Source organism: Carcharhinus amblyrhynchos, chromosome 9 (assembly GCF_965287045.1).
Source record: "Carcharhinus amblyrhynchos chromosome 9, sCarAmb.v2.hapA, whole genome shotgun sequence".
Lineage (NCBI taxonomy): Eukaryota > Metazoa > Chordata > Chondrichthyes > Carcharhiniformes > Carcharhinidae > Carcharhinus > Carcharhinus amblyrhynchos.
Window position 1 is genome coordinate 101,462,372 of NC_137332.1, and position 16,726 is coordinate 101,479,097.

Below are 16,726 nucleotides of genomic sequence, written 5' to 3' on the forward strand. Positions count from 1 at the left end.
ATTTCCTCCTTTGGCCTGTATCCCTCTAATCCTTTCCCATCCATGTACTTACCCAAATGCTTTTTAAATGTTGCTATTGCACCTGCCTCAACCACTTTCTCTGGCAGCTCATTCCACAGAAGTACCATCCTCTGCGTGAAGAAGTTGCCCCTTCAGGTCCTTTTTTAATCTTTCCCCTCTGACCTTAAACCTGTGCCCTCAGTTTTCAATACTTCTGCTCTGGTGTACAGTGAAAAGCATTGTTTCTTGCACGCTATACTGACAAAACATACTACTCATTGAGTACACATGGGAGAATGAAAAGGGGAGAGTGCGGAGTATTGTGTTACAGTCACAGATAGGATGTACAGAAAGATCAGCTTAATATATAATAGGTCTCTTCAAAAGTCTGATGGCATCAGGAAAGAAGCTGTTCTTGAGTTGGTTGGTACGTGTTCTCAGATTTTTATATCTTTTTTTCTGATGGAAGAAGGTGGAAAAGAATATGTTCAGGTTGGGTAGCATCCTTGATTATTCTTTCTGCTTTTTTGGGGCAGTGGGAAGTGTAGACTGAGTCAGTGGCTGGGATGCTGGCTTGGCAACCTATATAGTCTAGTCCAAGCTGTATAGCTATCCTCTTTATTTCTACTTTCTGCTTTATTTCTACTATCTGCATCTCATCCGTTTTCCCAGCTAAGTCGCTGGTACCAATGTGAACTATGACCTCTGGTAGATCAACCTCCCCCAGAAAAATGTCCTGCAGCTGCTCTGACATCCTTCATCCTGGAGTCTCATCTACAAACACAGAAATACCTTTCTGTTCCCCTAACTAATGAATAAGTATTATTTCTCTGCTCCTGTACAGCAGAGCCACCAGTGGAATGACAAACATGGTTCAGATTGCATTCCCCCAACACCCTCACCAACTTTCTCAGGAGACTAAGGAAATTTGGCATGTCTGCTACAACTCTCACCAACTTTTACAGATGCACATAGAAAGCATTCTTTCTGGCTGTCGCCCAGGTCGACATGCCTCTTGCTCTGTCCAAGACCGCAAGAAAGTACAAGGATCATGAACAAAGCCCAGTCCATCACTCAAACCCATCCATTTTCTCTGTGTACATTTCTCCTGCCTCAGAAAAGCAGCCAGCATAACTAAGGACCCCATGCACCCTGGACATTTTCTCTTCCACCTTCTTCCATCAGGAAAGAAATACAAAAGTCTGAGACCACATATCAACCAACTCAAAAACAGTTTCTTCCCTGCTGCCATCAGACTTTTGAATGGACATACCTTGAATTAAGTTGAACTTTCTCTACACCCTAGCTATGGCTATAACAGTACATTCGTACTCAGTCCTATCCTTCTGTATGTACAGTATACTTTGTCTGTATTTGTGCAAGAAATAATACTTTTCACTGTGTGTTAATACATGTGACAATAGCAAATCAAATCAAAATGGAACACTGATTAGTGAGTAGGACCCACCGTACTATGTAGCTTAACACTACATCCTGCACTACCTACCTAGCTTTCTTGGACTGGCAGTCACCCATTCCTTTTCTGCCTCCAGTCGCTTGAGCTGTGGTGTAACCATGCTTCTGAATGTGCTGGTCATATAGCTCTCAGCCTCATGGATGCACCAGCCGTGACTTGAGCTCCGAACCCTGGAGCTCAAGGTTCTGCAAATGGTAACTTCCTGCACGTGGTCATCTTGGACAAGGAACAACCACGACTTTGCACATACTACAGGACACGCATTCCACACAACAAAGCTGTCATGCCACAGCTTCAGTTTGCTTCCCTCACGTTAACAGCATTTTCCCTGCAAGTATTCATCTAATTCTTCTTTGAATTTTCCTTTTGAATCTGTTTCTGCCTTTCTTTTCCTTTGCACCAAACATTCCAGAATACGATAACTCAATGCGTAAAAAAAAATTTTGACTCTTTTATCAATCACCTTCATTGTGTGCTCTTTTGGTTACTAATCCTCCTGCCAGTGGAAACAGTTTCTTTTCATTAACTGTTGTCAAAACTCCACATGGTTTTGAAGACCTCAATTAAATTCTCCCCTTAACCTTCTCTTTTCTAATCAGAATAACTCCAGCTTCTGTGCAGAACTCCCTCATCCCTCCCCCTCCCTCATCTGTCTTCAAGATAGGTTCTTGATTAATAATGGGATCAGGAGTTATGGGGAAAAGGCAGGAGAATGAGGATGGGAAAAATATCAGCCATGATTGAATGGTGGAACAGATTTGATGGGCCGAGTGGCCTAATTCTGCTCCTATGTCTTATGGTCTTATCCCTTGGGACTACATGGATCAAGGAAAATAAGGGGAAAAGGATGGTACAGGATATTGATTGTGATCAGCCATGATCAAAATAAATGATGGAGAAGGTTGAAGGGCCAAATAGCCTACTCCTGCTTCTATTTTCTATGTTTCCATATCCGTTCTGCTAAATCTGCTTTGCACCCTCTTCAAAGGTAGCACAGTGATGAGCACTGCTGCCTTCCAGCACCAGAGACTAGGTTCAATTCCAGCCTTGGGTCACTGTCTGTGTGAAGTTTGTCGTTCTCCCCGTGTCTGCATGGGTTTCCTCCAGGTGGTCCGGTTTTCTCACTCTCCAAGTACGTGGTTAGATTGGCCATGCCAGGTTATCCCTCAGTGAGCCAAGGTTAGGGGAATCAGCTGGGTAAATATCCTGAGTTACTCATAGGGCCTGGGTAAGATGCTCTATGGGAGCTTTGGTGTAAACGCGATGGATTGAATGGCCTCATTTTGCCTGTAGGGATTCCGTGATATTCTTCCTAAGTTTACTGTCCAGAATTGGACACAACACTCTTGCTCAGTACTAGCCAGTGCTTTATTTATTTTTTTTCTTTATAATGCCATTCGTGTAACTGTAACTGGTGAGGCCAGCATATGGTACCCATTCCTTATTGCCTTTGAACTTAGTGGCTTCTTAGTCCATTTCATTGCTGTGGCAGTCTGGAGTCACATGTAGGCCACAGCAGGTAAGGTTGACAGATTTCCTCCCTGAAAGGGACATGAGTGAACCAGAAGGGTTTTGATGATAATCAATGATATTTTCATGGCCACTGTTTCTGAGACTAGTTTTATAATTCCAGATTTATTAACTGAATTTAAATTCCACCAGTTGTGGGATTTGAACCTATGTTCGCAGAATATCAGCCTGGCCCTCAGCGACATTACTACAAGGCTGCCTTCTCCCCATAGTTAAGATTGGCATAACTTTGTTGGCTTTTTTTACTTGCCACCTTGATTTATAAAATTAAACTTCTTTTAACGGTTTTCTCAACATTCCCTGCACCTGCAAAGATTTATGTACATGTGACTCAGTCCCTCTGTTCCTGTACCCTCTTTACAATTGTACCCTTTTTTGAAAATGTCCCCTCCCCCATTCATAAGATCATGAGACATAGGAGCAGAATTAGGCTTTCGGCCCATCGAGGCTGGTCTGCCATTCAATCATGATATTTTTCTCACCCCCATTCTTCTGCCTTTTCCCCATAACCCCTGATCCCCTTACTAATCAAGAACCCAGCTATGTGTGTCTTAAAGACACTCAATGACCTGGCCTCCACAGCCTTCTGTGACAAAGAGTTCCACAGATTCACCACTCTCTGGCTGAAGAAATTCCTCCTCATCTCTGTTTTAAAGGATCGTCCCTTTAGCCTGAAGTTGTGCTCTCTGGTTCTAGTATTTCCTACTAGTGGAAACATCCTCTCCTCACCCATTCTCTCCAGGCTGTGCAATATCCTGTAAGTTTCAATAAGATCTCCCCTTATCGTTCCAAACTCCAATGAGTACAGATCCAGAATCCTCAACCATTCCTCATACGACAAGCTCTTCATTCCAGGGATCATGCTCATTGATCTCCTCTGGACCCTTTCCAAGGCCAGCACATCCTTCCTTAGATATGGGATCCAAATCTGCTCACAAAACTCCAAATGGGGTCTGACCAGGGCCTTGTACAACCTCAGAAGTACATCCCTCCTCTTGTATTCTTCCCACTGAAATGTGTCACCCCATACCCGTCTGTGTAATCTTTCCTCTGCCATCTGTCTGTTCATTTCCTTAAATAATGTATCATTTTAAAATTATCAGCAAACCCAGATCATTAACATACATCAGAAAAGAACACTGGTCCTAACATTCGTGAACGTCCTCAAGGGAAGGAAATTTGCCATCCTTACCCAGTCTTGGCTACGTGTGGACTGCACATCCACAGCAATGTGGCTGACTCTTAAATGCCCCTCTGAGGCTGCCTGGCAAGCCATTCAGTTGAAGGGCAATAAAGGATGGGCAATGTGGGGGGGTGGGCGAATAAAGGATGGGCAATGTGGGGGGGGAAGGAGGCTGGAGGGGTGGGGTTGGAGGAATTGGGGGATGAGGGGGCTGAGGGACATGGGGTGGAGTTGGGGGGATGGGGTGGGGTGTAGGGCAGTGGGATAGGGGGTGGGGGGAGAGAGATGGGGTGGGGTGTAAGGGGGTGGATTTGGGGAGGTGGGGCGCGGTGGTGGAGAGATGGGTGGGGGCAGGGGGACTGAATTAACCTCAATTAGATGCACCTTTTGTTTATTGTTGCTCCCTTTCAATTGTTATTTTTAACTAAAAAAAGCCAGTGCAGATTAAGCCTAATTATGGTCCCCCACGTGAGAGACCAGCCAGATCCAAGCTGACAAGATCAGACAAGCCACTGAATCCCATCTTGGGCTCGATCAGACAAGATCCAAGCTGACAGAGTGAGGCATTGCACCCCATCCCGGGCCTCAGCTGACGCATCATTGCAGCTAAGTTGGCTACCCTCATTGGCTACCCCTTTCCTTCACTCAACCCTCGCTTAGGTGAACCACAATCCCAGGCGTCAGCACACCCCCAGTGCAATGGGCTAGCCGTGACCTCTGCCTGATCACGGGTTCACCCCTGCCAGGTAAACCGTCTGATATTTGACACTGCCCTGCCTGGGGGGAATGAATCAAACTCATTTAGATGCAGCATCGGAGGTAATTAAATTCAATTGGATGGAACGAGGCAGTAGACTACGTTCAGGTGGAAGGAATGCACTTAATTTGTGCAAGTGCATGGTGTTTTAAAAGGGGGAGTGATAGTAGGTTCTTGTTGCTAACTATCTAGTTTTGAATGTGACTATTCCATGGCTTCTAATACACAGAATGGAAGCTATGGAGAATCCCTCATCTGTCCCCTCTGTCTTGGCTTATTTGTTGACCCTGTCCTCGTGGACTGTGACCGGAATTTCTGCCGTTCCTGCATTGTATCCTACAGGAAGGACCAAGGTGGCACGCTCTGTTGCCCCCAGTGTGGCGAGAATGCTGCAGAACTGACTCTGCAGCCCAACCGGGTGCTGAGGAATGTGGTGGACAAGATTCGCAAGCTGACTGGCCCGCAGGAAGGCGAGGGGGAGGACGAGCAAACTCTGTGTTCAGAACACCAAGAGAAACTGAGCCTTGTCTGTGAGACAGACGGGATGTTCATCTGCTTGGTGTGTAGGGACTCAAAGCTTCACCAGCAACACAAATTTAGGAAGAGGAATGAATTCATCATGGCCTGTAGGGTATGGAGAACTTTTCTCAAAGAAGGCAAAGTGAAAATATAGATTAACTCTCTGTATGTGCAAGTAGACTAATGTCTTGCATACTGTAGAATTTATCATAGCTTTGACTTATTATTGTCATATGTATTGATACAGTGAAAACTATTGCTCCTTGTGTTTACAGACAAAGCATACCATTCATAGAGTATGTTGAGGAGATGGAAAGGAGTGCGCAGAATGAAGTGTTATGGTAAAAGCGTAGAGAAAGATCAGCTTAATGCAATGTCTGTCCATTCAAAAGCCTGGCAGTAGGGAAGAAGCTGCTCTTGAGTCAGTGGTATGTGATCTCTGTCTGGGATGACTGGGGTCTTTGATTATGCAGGCTGCTTTTCTGATGTAGTGACAAGTGCAGGCAGGGTTGCAAGATGGACTGGGCTATGTTCACAATAGTTTATTATGATCTTAGTCAGAGCAGGAGCAGTACAGTGCTTTGTATGGTGCATCTGTTTTTAAAAAGAGTTTTGGCTTTTCTGCTTGGTGACTTTCCATAAATAGGTCTTGAGTCCAGCTCATTTACGGTCCCTTCCTGTCTCTCCTACAGAATCAAGGAGGTGTGTTGCTAAACTCCCAAAACCAGAAGGTGGCCTCTTTGAAAGATGCCTTGCAAAAACAAGGGCTTGAGATGGCACATATTAAAGTAAGTTGGCCTGATCTACTCCACCCCTCCACTCCAAGGCTTGGCCTTGGGCTGTTACTCTGGCTTGTGAGTATATTATCAAATAAATAGGTTGGACTAAAACCTGGTGTTGTCAGACTTTTTACTCTGGCTGACGGCAGCTGTGACAACTTGGTGTTTTGGGGTGTCTTAAGGTTGTAAGAAGCAGAACATACATAGAAGCTTGCTTTCAAATGTGGTAGCTGTTTTGTATGTGGTGATAACACAAATAAACAAATAATTAGTTTGTTACTGATGTTGAAAGTGGAGAGGGGTTGGGCAGACTCTACTTCCTTCTGCAGAATGTGGAAGGATAGAATCTCTACGGTGCAGCAAGAGGCCATCGAGTCTGCATTCTTCAAAAAAAAAAATCCCTCCCAGTCCTATCCTTGTAACTGTGAACATTTACCACTAATGCATCTAACCTGTACAACTTTGGATCTTTAACCGAAGGGCCTTGGCTTAATATCCTGGCCAAAAGACTATGCAGTATTCTTTCTGACAATTTGGCCCTCCTACAGTACTGACATAAGCTGGAGTAGGCCTTTAAAATCTGTGACCTCCAGTCTGGGAGGCATCAGGGCCTTAGCTTAAAATCTTAGCTAAGCAGCTATATGCAACATTCCCTCAATGGTGTCCCTCTGATTATTATCGTAGAACCGTAAGAGTCCTACAGTGCAGAAGGAGGCCATTTTGGCCCATTGAGTCTACACTGACCAAATCCCATCCAGGCCATAACCCCATGCTTTTACCCTAGCTAATCCCCCAACACAGGGCAATTTAGCATAGCCAATCCACCTAACCCCCACATCTTTGGACTGTGGGAGGAAACTGGAGCACCCAGAGGAAACCCATGCAGGCTCTGGGAGAATGTGCAAACTCCACACCGACAGTGCTCCAAACCAGGAATCAAACACAGTTCCTTGGCACAGTGAGGCAGTAGTGCTTGCCACTGTGTTGCCCATTTCCAGCTAAAATGGACCTTTATATCCTTGGCTTCAAGTGGGGTGGTGGGGTGGGGTGGGGGGGGGGGGGCGGACAGGGGGATCCATTGAGCTGATGCCCCTCTGATATAGCCCTCCATCAGTACTCAAACCACTGCAAGGGTGCATACAATTAACAATGGACCTCACTTCGCGAGACATCCAATTAGCATTGAAATGTTTTGCCATGGAGAATGTTGAAGGATTTCTAGATTTTTTTTTTTGCCTGCCTTGACTGGAAGCAATTTATCTCCCTATCAATCCAGCTGCAGTCTGAAGTTGTGTATATTTTATCCTCTTTAAGGAAATGGGCTGTAGGTTGATTTGCCACATTGCTCAGCAGTTTGCTGACCTGCATCAGTTTGTCAATAAGCAAGAACAACTGCTAATAGCAAAGCTGGAAGCTGAGGTGGAGAGTAACTTGGCAGAAATGGATCAAAACCTGTCACAACTCCATGGAATGCTATTCTCCACCGAGCAGAGCATCACCAACATAGAGGCCAAACTGCAGCAAGGTGACGTGACCTCTCTCAAGGTAAGCAATACTTTTCTGGAAATCAGTCCTGTACCAGTGTGTCCTAAGCCATATGAATAGTGAATGTCTGTTATTTGCCTTCTAGATTTCTAAGGAACTTGAGGGTAACCTTGACCACATGCTCTCAATTATTATGCGATGTGAACATCACTGACTAGGCCAGCATTTATTGCCCAACCCTCGTCTCTGTAGGGTGAGTTGCTGCAGTTCATCGGCACAGTGGTTAGCACTGCTGCCTCACAGTCCCAGGTTCAATCCCAGCCTCGGGCCACTGTCGGTTTCCTCTGAGTGCTCTGATTTCTTCCCACTGTCCAAAGATGTTGGGGTTTGGTTGATTGGCCATGCTAATTGACTCTAGTGTCGGGGAAGAGCAAGGTAAATACGTGGGATTATGGGACTAGAACCTGGGTGAGATTATTGGTGCAGACTCTTTCGGCCAAATGATGGCTTCCTGTACTGCAGGGATTCTATGATCTTATAGATGGTATGGTGCACACTGCTGTCTCTATACTAGTAAGTGTATTGGTGAGCTGCCGCCTTGAATTGCTGCAGTCCCTAAAATGTAGGTAGGTACACCTACAGTTGGGGAAGGAGTCCCAGGATGTTGACCCAGCGACTGAAGGAAAAGTGATATGTTTCCAGTTCAGGGTGATGAGAGACTTGGAGGGGAATGTACAGGCGGTGGTGGTGGTCCCAGGTATCTACTGCTCTTGTTTCAGGTGCCTTGGTGAGTTGCTACAGTGCATCTTGTAGATGGTACACACTGCTGTCACCGTGCACAGGTAGTGGAAGGAGCAAATATTACTAGATTGATGTGGAGACTGGGATGGGAACAGCAAGAAGCCTCAACGCCAAGTCAAAGTCCAACAGGTTTATCTGGAATTGAGCTCTTGGAACACTGATCCTTCAAAGAGCAGTTCTCCGAAAGGTGGTGATTCCAAATAAACCTGTTGGACTTTGATCTGATGTTATGAGACTTCTTACTATTTCTCGCTTGAGTGCTTTGCCTGGAGTGGTGTTGTGCTTATTGATTTTTGCTGGAGCTGTTTATCCAAGCAAATGGACAGTATCCTATCTCCCCCCTGACTGTGCCTTGTAGATGATGGACAGGCTTTAAACAATTGGGAGGTGAGCTACTGATGACAAGATTTCTAACCTCTGACCTTCCCTTACAGCCACAATATTTATATGAATGGTCCAATTCGTGCTTAGTCATTAGCAACCCCTTGGATATTGATAGTGGGGGATTCAGCATTGCTAATGCCACATATTGTTAAGGGGCAATGGTTAGGTTTTCTCATTGGGGATCATCATTGCCTGGCATTTGTGTGGTGCAGATGTTTCCTTTCAGCCCAAAGCTGAATATTGTTCATGTCTTGCTGCATTTGGCTGTGGACTGCCTCAGTATCTGAGTCATGTATGGTGTTGAACATTGCACTCATCAGTGAACATCCTTGTCATGGAAGGAAGGTCATTGAAACAGCTGAAGATGTTTGGGCCAAAGACATTCTTAGAGCTGAGATGATTAAACTCAACCATAACAACCAGCTTCCTTTCTGGGTATGACCAGTTGCAGGCATCCACTAGATCTACTGTGTTCATACAGTCCTCTCTCATTCATCTTGCTAAAATTCAGGGTTTTGCACTTCTGTTTGAGTAAATTTCATCAATGTTGGTATCAGCCCATTGCACCTTGTTACTCAAACCACTAATCTCGGACCAGGTCATTGGTAAAACTCTGGAACCTATTTCCAACACTAACGATCTGAAAAGAGATGGTTAGTGGACACGATTAACTCTCTCCTGACTGAAAAATGCCACTATCCTCCTTGCCCTTTTTTCCCTTAGCTGCTACCCTATTCTTATATACTTGATCAATTTCCTATCCATGTCCTGTTTAATTTTGCTAGACTAATCTATTGTGTGAGACCTTATTTTAATGTTTTAAAATATTTGTATTATTAACTGCAGAGTAAATTCACCATTAACCCTGAATGCTGATGTATTTTTCCTTGTCCTGTTAAGTTGCTTAGTAGACATTTTTGGTATTTCCTGATGCTGCAAACACAACAAACTGACATTATTTGTGGGTGAAAAGAGGAACTGGAGGTAGTCACCAGCACCTAGAGCAAAGAGGAGCAGTGGATCATTTTGTTGAGGCCAGTGTCAGCCTCATGAAGCCACCACTTTGAATCCCAGGGACCGAGGTCCTGTGGAAAGGAACAGTGAGGGTACAAGCCTGCTTTTATGTCCTAGGCCCATACAGTAGAGCCTCATCTCTGGTTTTCACAGACCACCTTTTTCATTGGAACAAAGTCTTGTTCCATTAGGCCTGTCTGATAAATTGATTGATCAGTAAATGTGGACCACACAACAGTTGGCTACTCCCATCATAGTTTGGGTGATGCACATGCCCACGTTCCCTTGTGGCCCCTCATTCAGATAATATTTAATTTAATATTGACACATATATTAACATAGTGAAAACTATTGTTTCTTGCATGCTGTACGGACAAAGCACACTCTCCATAGAGAAGGAAAGTGCAGAATGTAGTGTTATAGTCATCACTAGGGTACAGAGAAAGATCAACTTATTGTGAGGTAGGTCCATTCAAAAGTCCGGCAGCAGGGAAGAAGCTGTTCTTGTCAGTTTGTATGTGATCTCAGACTTTATCTTTTTCCTGATGGGTGGGAGAGTGTGCATGCAATCCCTAATTATGCTGGCTGCTTTTCTGAAACAGTGGGAAGTGTAGACAGTCAATGGATGGGAGGCTGGTTTGCATGATGGATTAGGCAGCATTCACAACCTTTTGTAGTTCCTTGTGGTCTTGGGCAGAGCAGGAGCCATACCAAGCTGTGACACAACCAGAAAGAATGCTTTTTTTATGGTACATTGTAAAAGTTGGTGAAAGTCGTAACTGACATGCCAAATTTCCTTAGTCTTCTGAGAAAGTAGATGCATTGATGGGCTTTTTTAACTATAGTATCAGCATAGAGGGGAGCAGAACAAGTGGTTGGTGACCTGGGCACCTAAAAACTTGAAGCTTTCAATAATTTCTACTTTGCCACCTTTGTAGCCAGGGGCATGTTTTCCACTACATTTCCTGAATTCAATGACGATCTCTCCTTTGCTTTGTTGACATTGAAGGAGAGATTATTGTTATTGCATCAGTTCACCAGACTCTCTCTCATTCCTGTACTCTGTCTCATGATTGTTTGTTTGTGATCTGACCCCACTATGGTAATGTCATCAGCAAACTTGAAAACTGGGTTGGAGGGTAATTTGGCCAGAGTATAGTAGGAACACAAGAACACGCCATCTAGCCCTTCGAGCCTGCCCCGCCATTCAATAAGATCATGGCTGATCTGTCATGGCTCAGTTCCACCTTCCCGCCCTTTCCCCATAACCCTTAATCCCCTCTCTTATCAAAAACCCATCAATCCGTGTCTTAAAAATATTTAGCGAGGCAGCCTCCACCACTTCAACGGGCAGAGAATTCCAGAGATTCACCACCCTTTGAGTGAAGAAGTTCCTCCTCAACTCTGTTCTAAACCGCCCCCCCCCCTTTATCTTGAGGCTGTGCCCCCTAGTCCTACTGTCTTTTTTGAGCAGGAAGAGTCTCTCCACCTCTATCCTATCCATCCCATTCATCGTCTTATACGTCTCAAAGAGATCTCCCCTCATTCTTCTAAACTCCAACGAGTACAAGCCTAGTTTATTCATCCTCTCCTCATAGCTCAACCCCCTCAACTCCGGTATCAGCCTAGTAAACCTCCTCTGCACTCCCTCCAAGGCCAAAATATCTTTGCGCAGGTGCGGCGCCCAAAACTGCACACAGTACTCCAGCTGCGGCCTCACCAATGCCCTATACAGCCGCAGCAAGACCTCCCTACTTTTATATTCAATCCCCCTCGCTATGAAGGCCAGCATCCCATTTGCCTTCCTGACCACCTGCTGCACCTGCAGGCTGGGTTTTTGCGACTCATGCACAAGGACCCCCAGGTCCCTCTGCACCGTCGCCTGCTGCAGTTTTTCGCCCCGTAAGTAATAGTCCTTCCTACCATTATTCCTACCAAAGTGGACCACCTCACACTTGCCAACATTAAATTCCATTTGCTATTTCCTGGCCCATTCGCCCAGCCTATCTAGATCCTTCTGCAGACTCTCCACACCCTCCGCACAATTTGCCGTTCCCCCAATCTTGGTGTCATCAGCAAATTTCGACACCCTACACTCGGTTCCCTCCTCCATATCATCTATATAAATGGTAAAAAGCTGAGGCCCCAGCACCGACCCCTGGGGCACTCCACTAGTCACCATCCGCCAATCCGAATAGCACCCATTGACCCCCAATCTCTGCCTCCTATTTGACAACCAATCCTCTATCCACGCTAACACCCTACCCCCACCTCCATGTCCCTCGACCTTCTGCAATAACCTCTTGTGAGGTACTTTGTCAAACGCCTTCTGAAAATCCAGAAAGACCACATCCACCGGCTCTCCTCTATCCACTGCCCTAGACACATCCTCATAGAACTCCAGTAAATTTGTCAGACACGACTTCCCTTTAATGAAACCATGCTGCGTCTGCTCTATCAAGCAATTGCCTCCAAGATGCCTCGCAATTTCCTCCTTAATGATGGATTCTAACATTTTACCTACCACAGATGTTAAATTAACCGGCCTATAATTCCCCGCCTTTTGCCTGGCACCCTTCTTAAACAATGGCGTAACATTAGCCGTTTTCCAATCTTCCGGCACTTCCCCGGAATCCAGCGACGTCTGGAAAATAACCACCAAGGCATCCACTATCACCTCTGCCATTTCTTTCAGAACCCTCAGATGCATTCCATCCGGTCCTGGGGACTTGTCCACAATCAGCCCCTCCAGTCTGTTGAGCGGAGCTGAGAACACATCCTTGTGGGGCACTAGGGTTGAGGACAAAGGTGGTAGAGTTGCCTATCCTTGCTGATTATGGTCTGTGGGTTAGGAAGTTCAGAATCCAGTCAGAGGAAGGAGCCGAGGCCCAGACCACAGTTTGGAAGTGAGTTTTGTAGGAATGATGTTGCAGGCTGAGCTCTGGTTTAGACACCTATGTTCAGCTCCTATTTATTATCTAGGTGTTTCTGGGTTGAGTGCCAGTCCAGGCAGATGGCAACTGCTGTGGGCCTGTTGTAGCAGTAGGCAAACTGTAGTAGATCCAGGCAGCCCTTGAGATTGAAATTTAGTGCCTAACCTTTTGAAGGACTTTATAATGGTTTATGATTGACGTGGCTGAACAAATGCCTGTGGTAGTGACAAAGAACAATTTGTACTTGTTTGAACCAGTGCCTTGTCCTGCCAGAGTAAAATGTCTGACAACACCAGGTTTTAGTCCAACCGATTTATTTGATAGTAAACTCACAAGCTTTTGAGGGGACTCCCTCTTTGTCAGGTGAATGGAGAGTTCTGGCCTCGGACAGAGCATATAAAGCACAGATAGTTTAGAGATTACTGATTAGAATGCGAATCTTTACACCTAACCTGCTGTTCAAGTCCTAAAGTGGCTGACAGTGTGTGGAAGGAACACTGATCACAGGTTAGATGTGTCCTGCCAGAGACCAGGCTGTGTTCAGACATGTCAGGAGCAGGTTATTATTAGATTTCCCTCCATCCTCTGATTACATCTCCCAAGAGGCCTGAGCCCTTTCCAACTCTGATGTGAAATTCAACAACAAGAATCAGCTGTGGCATCAAATGGATTGATCTCAGTAAAAGTAAAGGGTCTTCAACATATTAAGTGTAAAGGAACACAATGGGTGGGGGGTGCAACATAGCTTCAGTTAATTATTTTAGATATTCAAATCTCTTCACTGCCGAGATCATAAGAATTAATTCTTTCTCATTTTGTTAACTTTCAAACCAAACCCAGTAGAGTAAGTTGTTTGTTTGACAAAGGTACATTGAATGTGGATTGAGAAGAGCCCACTGCCCCAAAACTGGGTTTTGATTTTGCCCAGTTTAAATAACTTTAACAAATACATCTTGACAAATACATGAATAGGATGGGAATAGAGGGATATGGTCCCTGGAAGGGTAGGGGGTTTTAGTTTAGTCAGGCAGCATGGTCCGTGCAGGCTTGGAGGGCCGAAGAGCCTGTTCCTGTACTGTAATTTTCTTTGTCCTTAATGTGCTTTGATCCAACAATGAAGCTAATATTTCTCTTCTATCTCTCTCTCTCTCCAAGGAGATCACTTCTTTGAAGGACAGGTATGTGTTGTCAACACTGACTATTTCACACCCTGTTGTATTATCCTTACTTCCTGTTGTGCTAATATAAATTGTTGTCTTAGCAAAACCTTGCTGTAATGCAGGATTCTGCTTGAGACCACAGGGCTGTATACAGTTTTTTTTTCTCCATGCCAAAGGATTTGTTTGTCTTGCACAAAGTTCACTAGGTGTAATTTCTGGAAGGATTGGGTTAAGTATAATTTGCATTAGCCACACAGACCATGGACAGCCTTTGGAATTCCCCCATAATGCAGTGAATGTTCAGTTTTGAATATGTTCAAGGCTGAGATGGTGATTTTTAAAATCTGTTTGGAAGCAAGTCAAGGGATGAGGATACTAGGACTGAATAGAAGATCCATCGTGATGGCACAGTGGTTAGCACTACTGCCTCATAATGCCAGGGGCATGTGTTCAATTCTAGCCTCAGGTCACTGGAGTTTGCACATTCTTCCTGTATCTGCATGGGTTTCCCCTGAGTACTCCAGTTTCCTCCCACAGTCCAAAGATGTGTGGGTTAGGTTGATTGATCATAATAAATTGATGTTTAATGTACTATGCCACAACTAATGGGATTGGCAGGGTAAATACATGAGCTTACAGGGATAAGGTCTGGGTGGGATTGTTGCCGATGCAGACTCCATGGGCCAAACAGTCTCCTTCTGCACTGTAAGGATTCTGATTCTTTGGAACAGCAGACACATTAAGGGGAGGCTATTGGTTGCTTCTACTCCAAGTTTCTTTTCTCATATTTCCTAACTGATGTTATTGGCAGGTTCTCTGAAGAAGCACCCACTGCTCTGTCTGGGAATATATGTCTGGGGGCATACAGAGGTCCTTTGCAGTACAAACTCTGGAGGGAAATGAAGACCATTATCCAGCCAGGTAAGAGAACAGTGTTGCCTCAATGAGTGGCCCTGTATCTCGGTCAACAGGGTGATCTGACATGTGCTCAGAGTTATGTATTTTTCCCACTTTTGTTTGCAGAATAAACTTGCAAAGTTGATCAGGACAGTTATGGAAGTTGTCACCACCACAGTTTGTGAGGTGGATGGACATTTTGATTCTGAATGGCTCATGAAAACGTATTTGTAGGATGGTAACAGCAATGCTAACCACCATGCTGCCCCTAAACGCTTGCTTATTTTCAGAGCAACATTTATTAAATGAACTCTCTTAATGTGAATCGTTTTCTTTTAAAAATTGCTCCCTCATTCCTCACCTCCACCCAGTCACAACTAAACTAAACAAGGTCCTCTCCACAAATTGGCTGTTTCCTCCCACTGTTTAATCACCCAGTGATGAATGAGAGCTCCAGTTTCCCATGGAGCATGAGGGTGGAAGAAGGTTGAGGAACTCCCTCATGAAACCTGCTCTACAGCCCAAACAATCAACAGATCCAGACAGCAGGTGAATGAGAGGGGGGATTATCTGACCCAGTTGGTCTGTCGTGCCCACCCACTCAATGAGGCTACATTTGCAGTTGTGTGTCCCTGGAGAGGGAGCATGTATGTCTACTCAAGGCACTGAAGTGCCTTTTTAAAATGTTTTTAGTTTTTAAGTTTCTTCTGTTTCAAATAGTAACCCATTAAGGGGGCTGTCACTCTAATTTGTTCCTCAGTTTATTTGATTTCCTTTTTACTGGTTAATTGGTTTCTTCACAGTCAGAGTAACCTGTGTGCTTTCTCCCACAGTTCCAGCTGCCCTGACCCTGGATGTTCAAACAGCCAACCCCTGGCTGCTGCTCTCTGAGGACCTGGCCAGTGTGAGAGCCGTCAGTACCAAGCAGCAGCTCCCAGACAGCCCAGCCAGATTCAACATGTGTGTCTCTGTTCTGGCCACTCAGGGCTTCACGACAGGGGTGCATTACTGGGAGGTGGAGGTGAACGGCAAGTCCAAATGGGACCTGGGAGTGGCCAGAGAATCCATCAACAGGAGGGGAGACATTGCTTTGAAGCCAGAGAATGGATACCTGGCAATATCCCTGAGCAGTGGGGGGCAGTACTCTGCTCTAACCTCCCCGGCAGTCACCCCACTGACTCTGGGGGAAAAACTCGGCCGGATTGGCATTTACCTTGACTACGAGGGAGGCCAAGTATCCTTTTACAATGCTGCTGACTTGTCTCATCTCTACACTTTTACGGAGAAATTTGCCGAGAGAATTTTCCCTTACTTTTGCCCCTGTTTGAATGACACTGGAGACAATGACGCTCCTCTCTCAGTAGTTTCTTAAAGTCTTTGAAGATTGGTTTGGTTCTAGCTGCTCCTCGCTGGTTCTTGCATGAGTAAAAGTACTTGTTACTGAGAATATGTAACCATGGGTGAGAAACTGGGAAGATTGGGTTATTAGAATGTCCTAATTGCATTGCTCAGTTTATAGTAAGAATCTAGTGTGTTTTGTAATATGTTGACCCAACTCTGACAGAGCAAGTCATTCCTTATTCACTTACTGCCTATCAGAGGAACTCACTTCTCTGCTACAATGCAGTGCCAGGTAAATAAATTTCATCCTTTTTCAAAAAACCATGTTTGTTTCTCTACTGTCCTTGCCATTCACCCTCACTTGTGTTGCAACTGCTGAGTTATCATAGCACTGAGGCTGACAGCTGTGGATCATAAGACAGCAACCAAAGTGAATGGCTGGCAAAACAGCATCTGCAATCCCACT

General features: G+C 45.1%; 1 protein-coding gene across 1 annotated transcript; it reads left to right on the plus strand.

Moving 5' to 3' along the window:
* Positions 1-5,158: 5,158 nt before the first annotated feature.
* LOC145348500 (zinc-binding protein A33-like) lies at positions 5,159-16,291 on the plus strand. Its single transcript, XM_080196690.1, has 6 exons — positions 5,159-5,578; positions 6,159-6,254; positions 7,560-7,790; positions 14,018-14,040; positions 14,834-14,943; positions 15,753-16,291. The coding sequence occupies exons 1-6, from the start codon at positions 5,159-5,161 to the stop codon at positions 16,289-16,291; spliced, it is 1,419 nt and encodes a 472-aa protein (XP_080052816.1).
* The last annotated feature ends 435 nt before the right edge of the window (positions 16,292-16,726 follow it).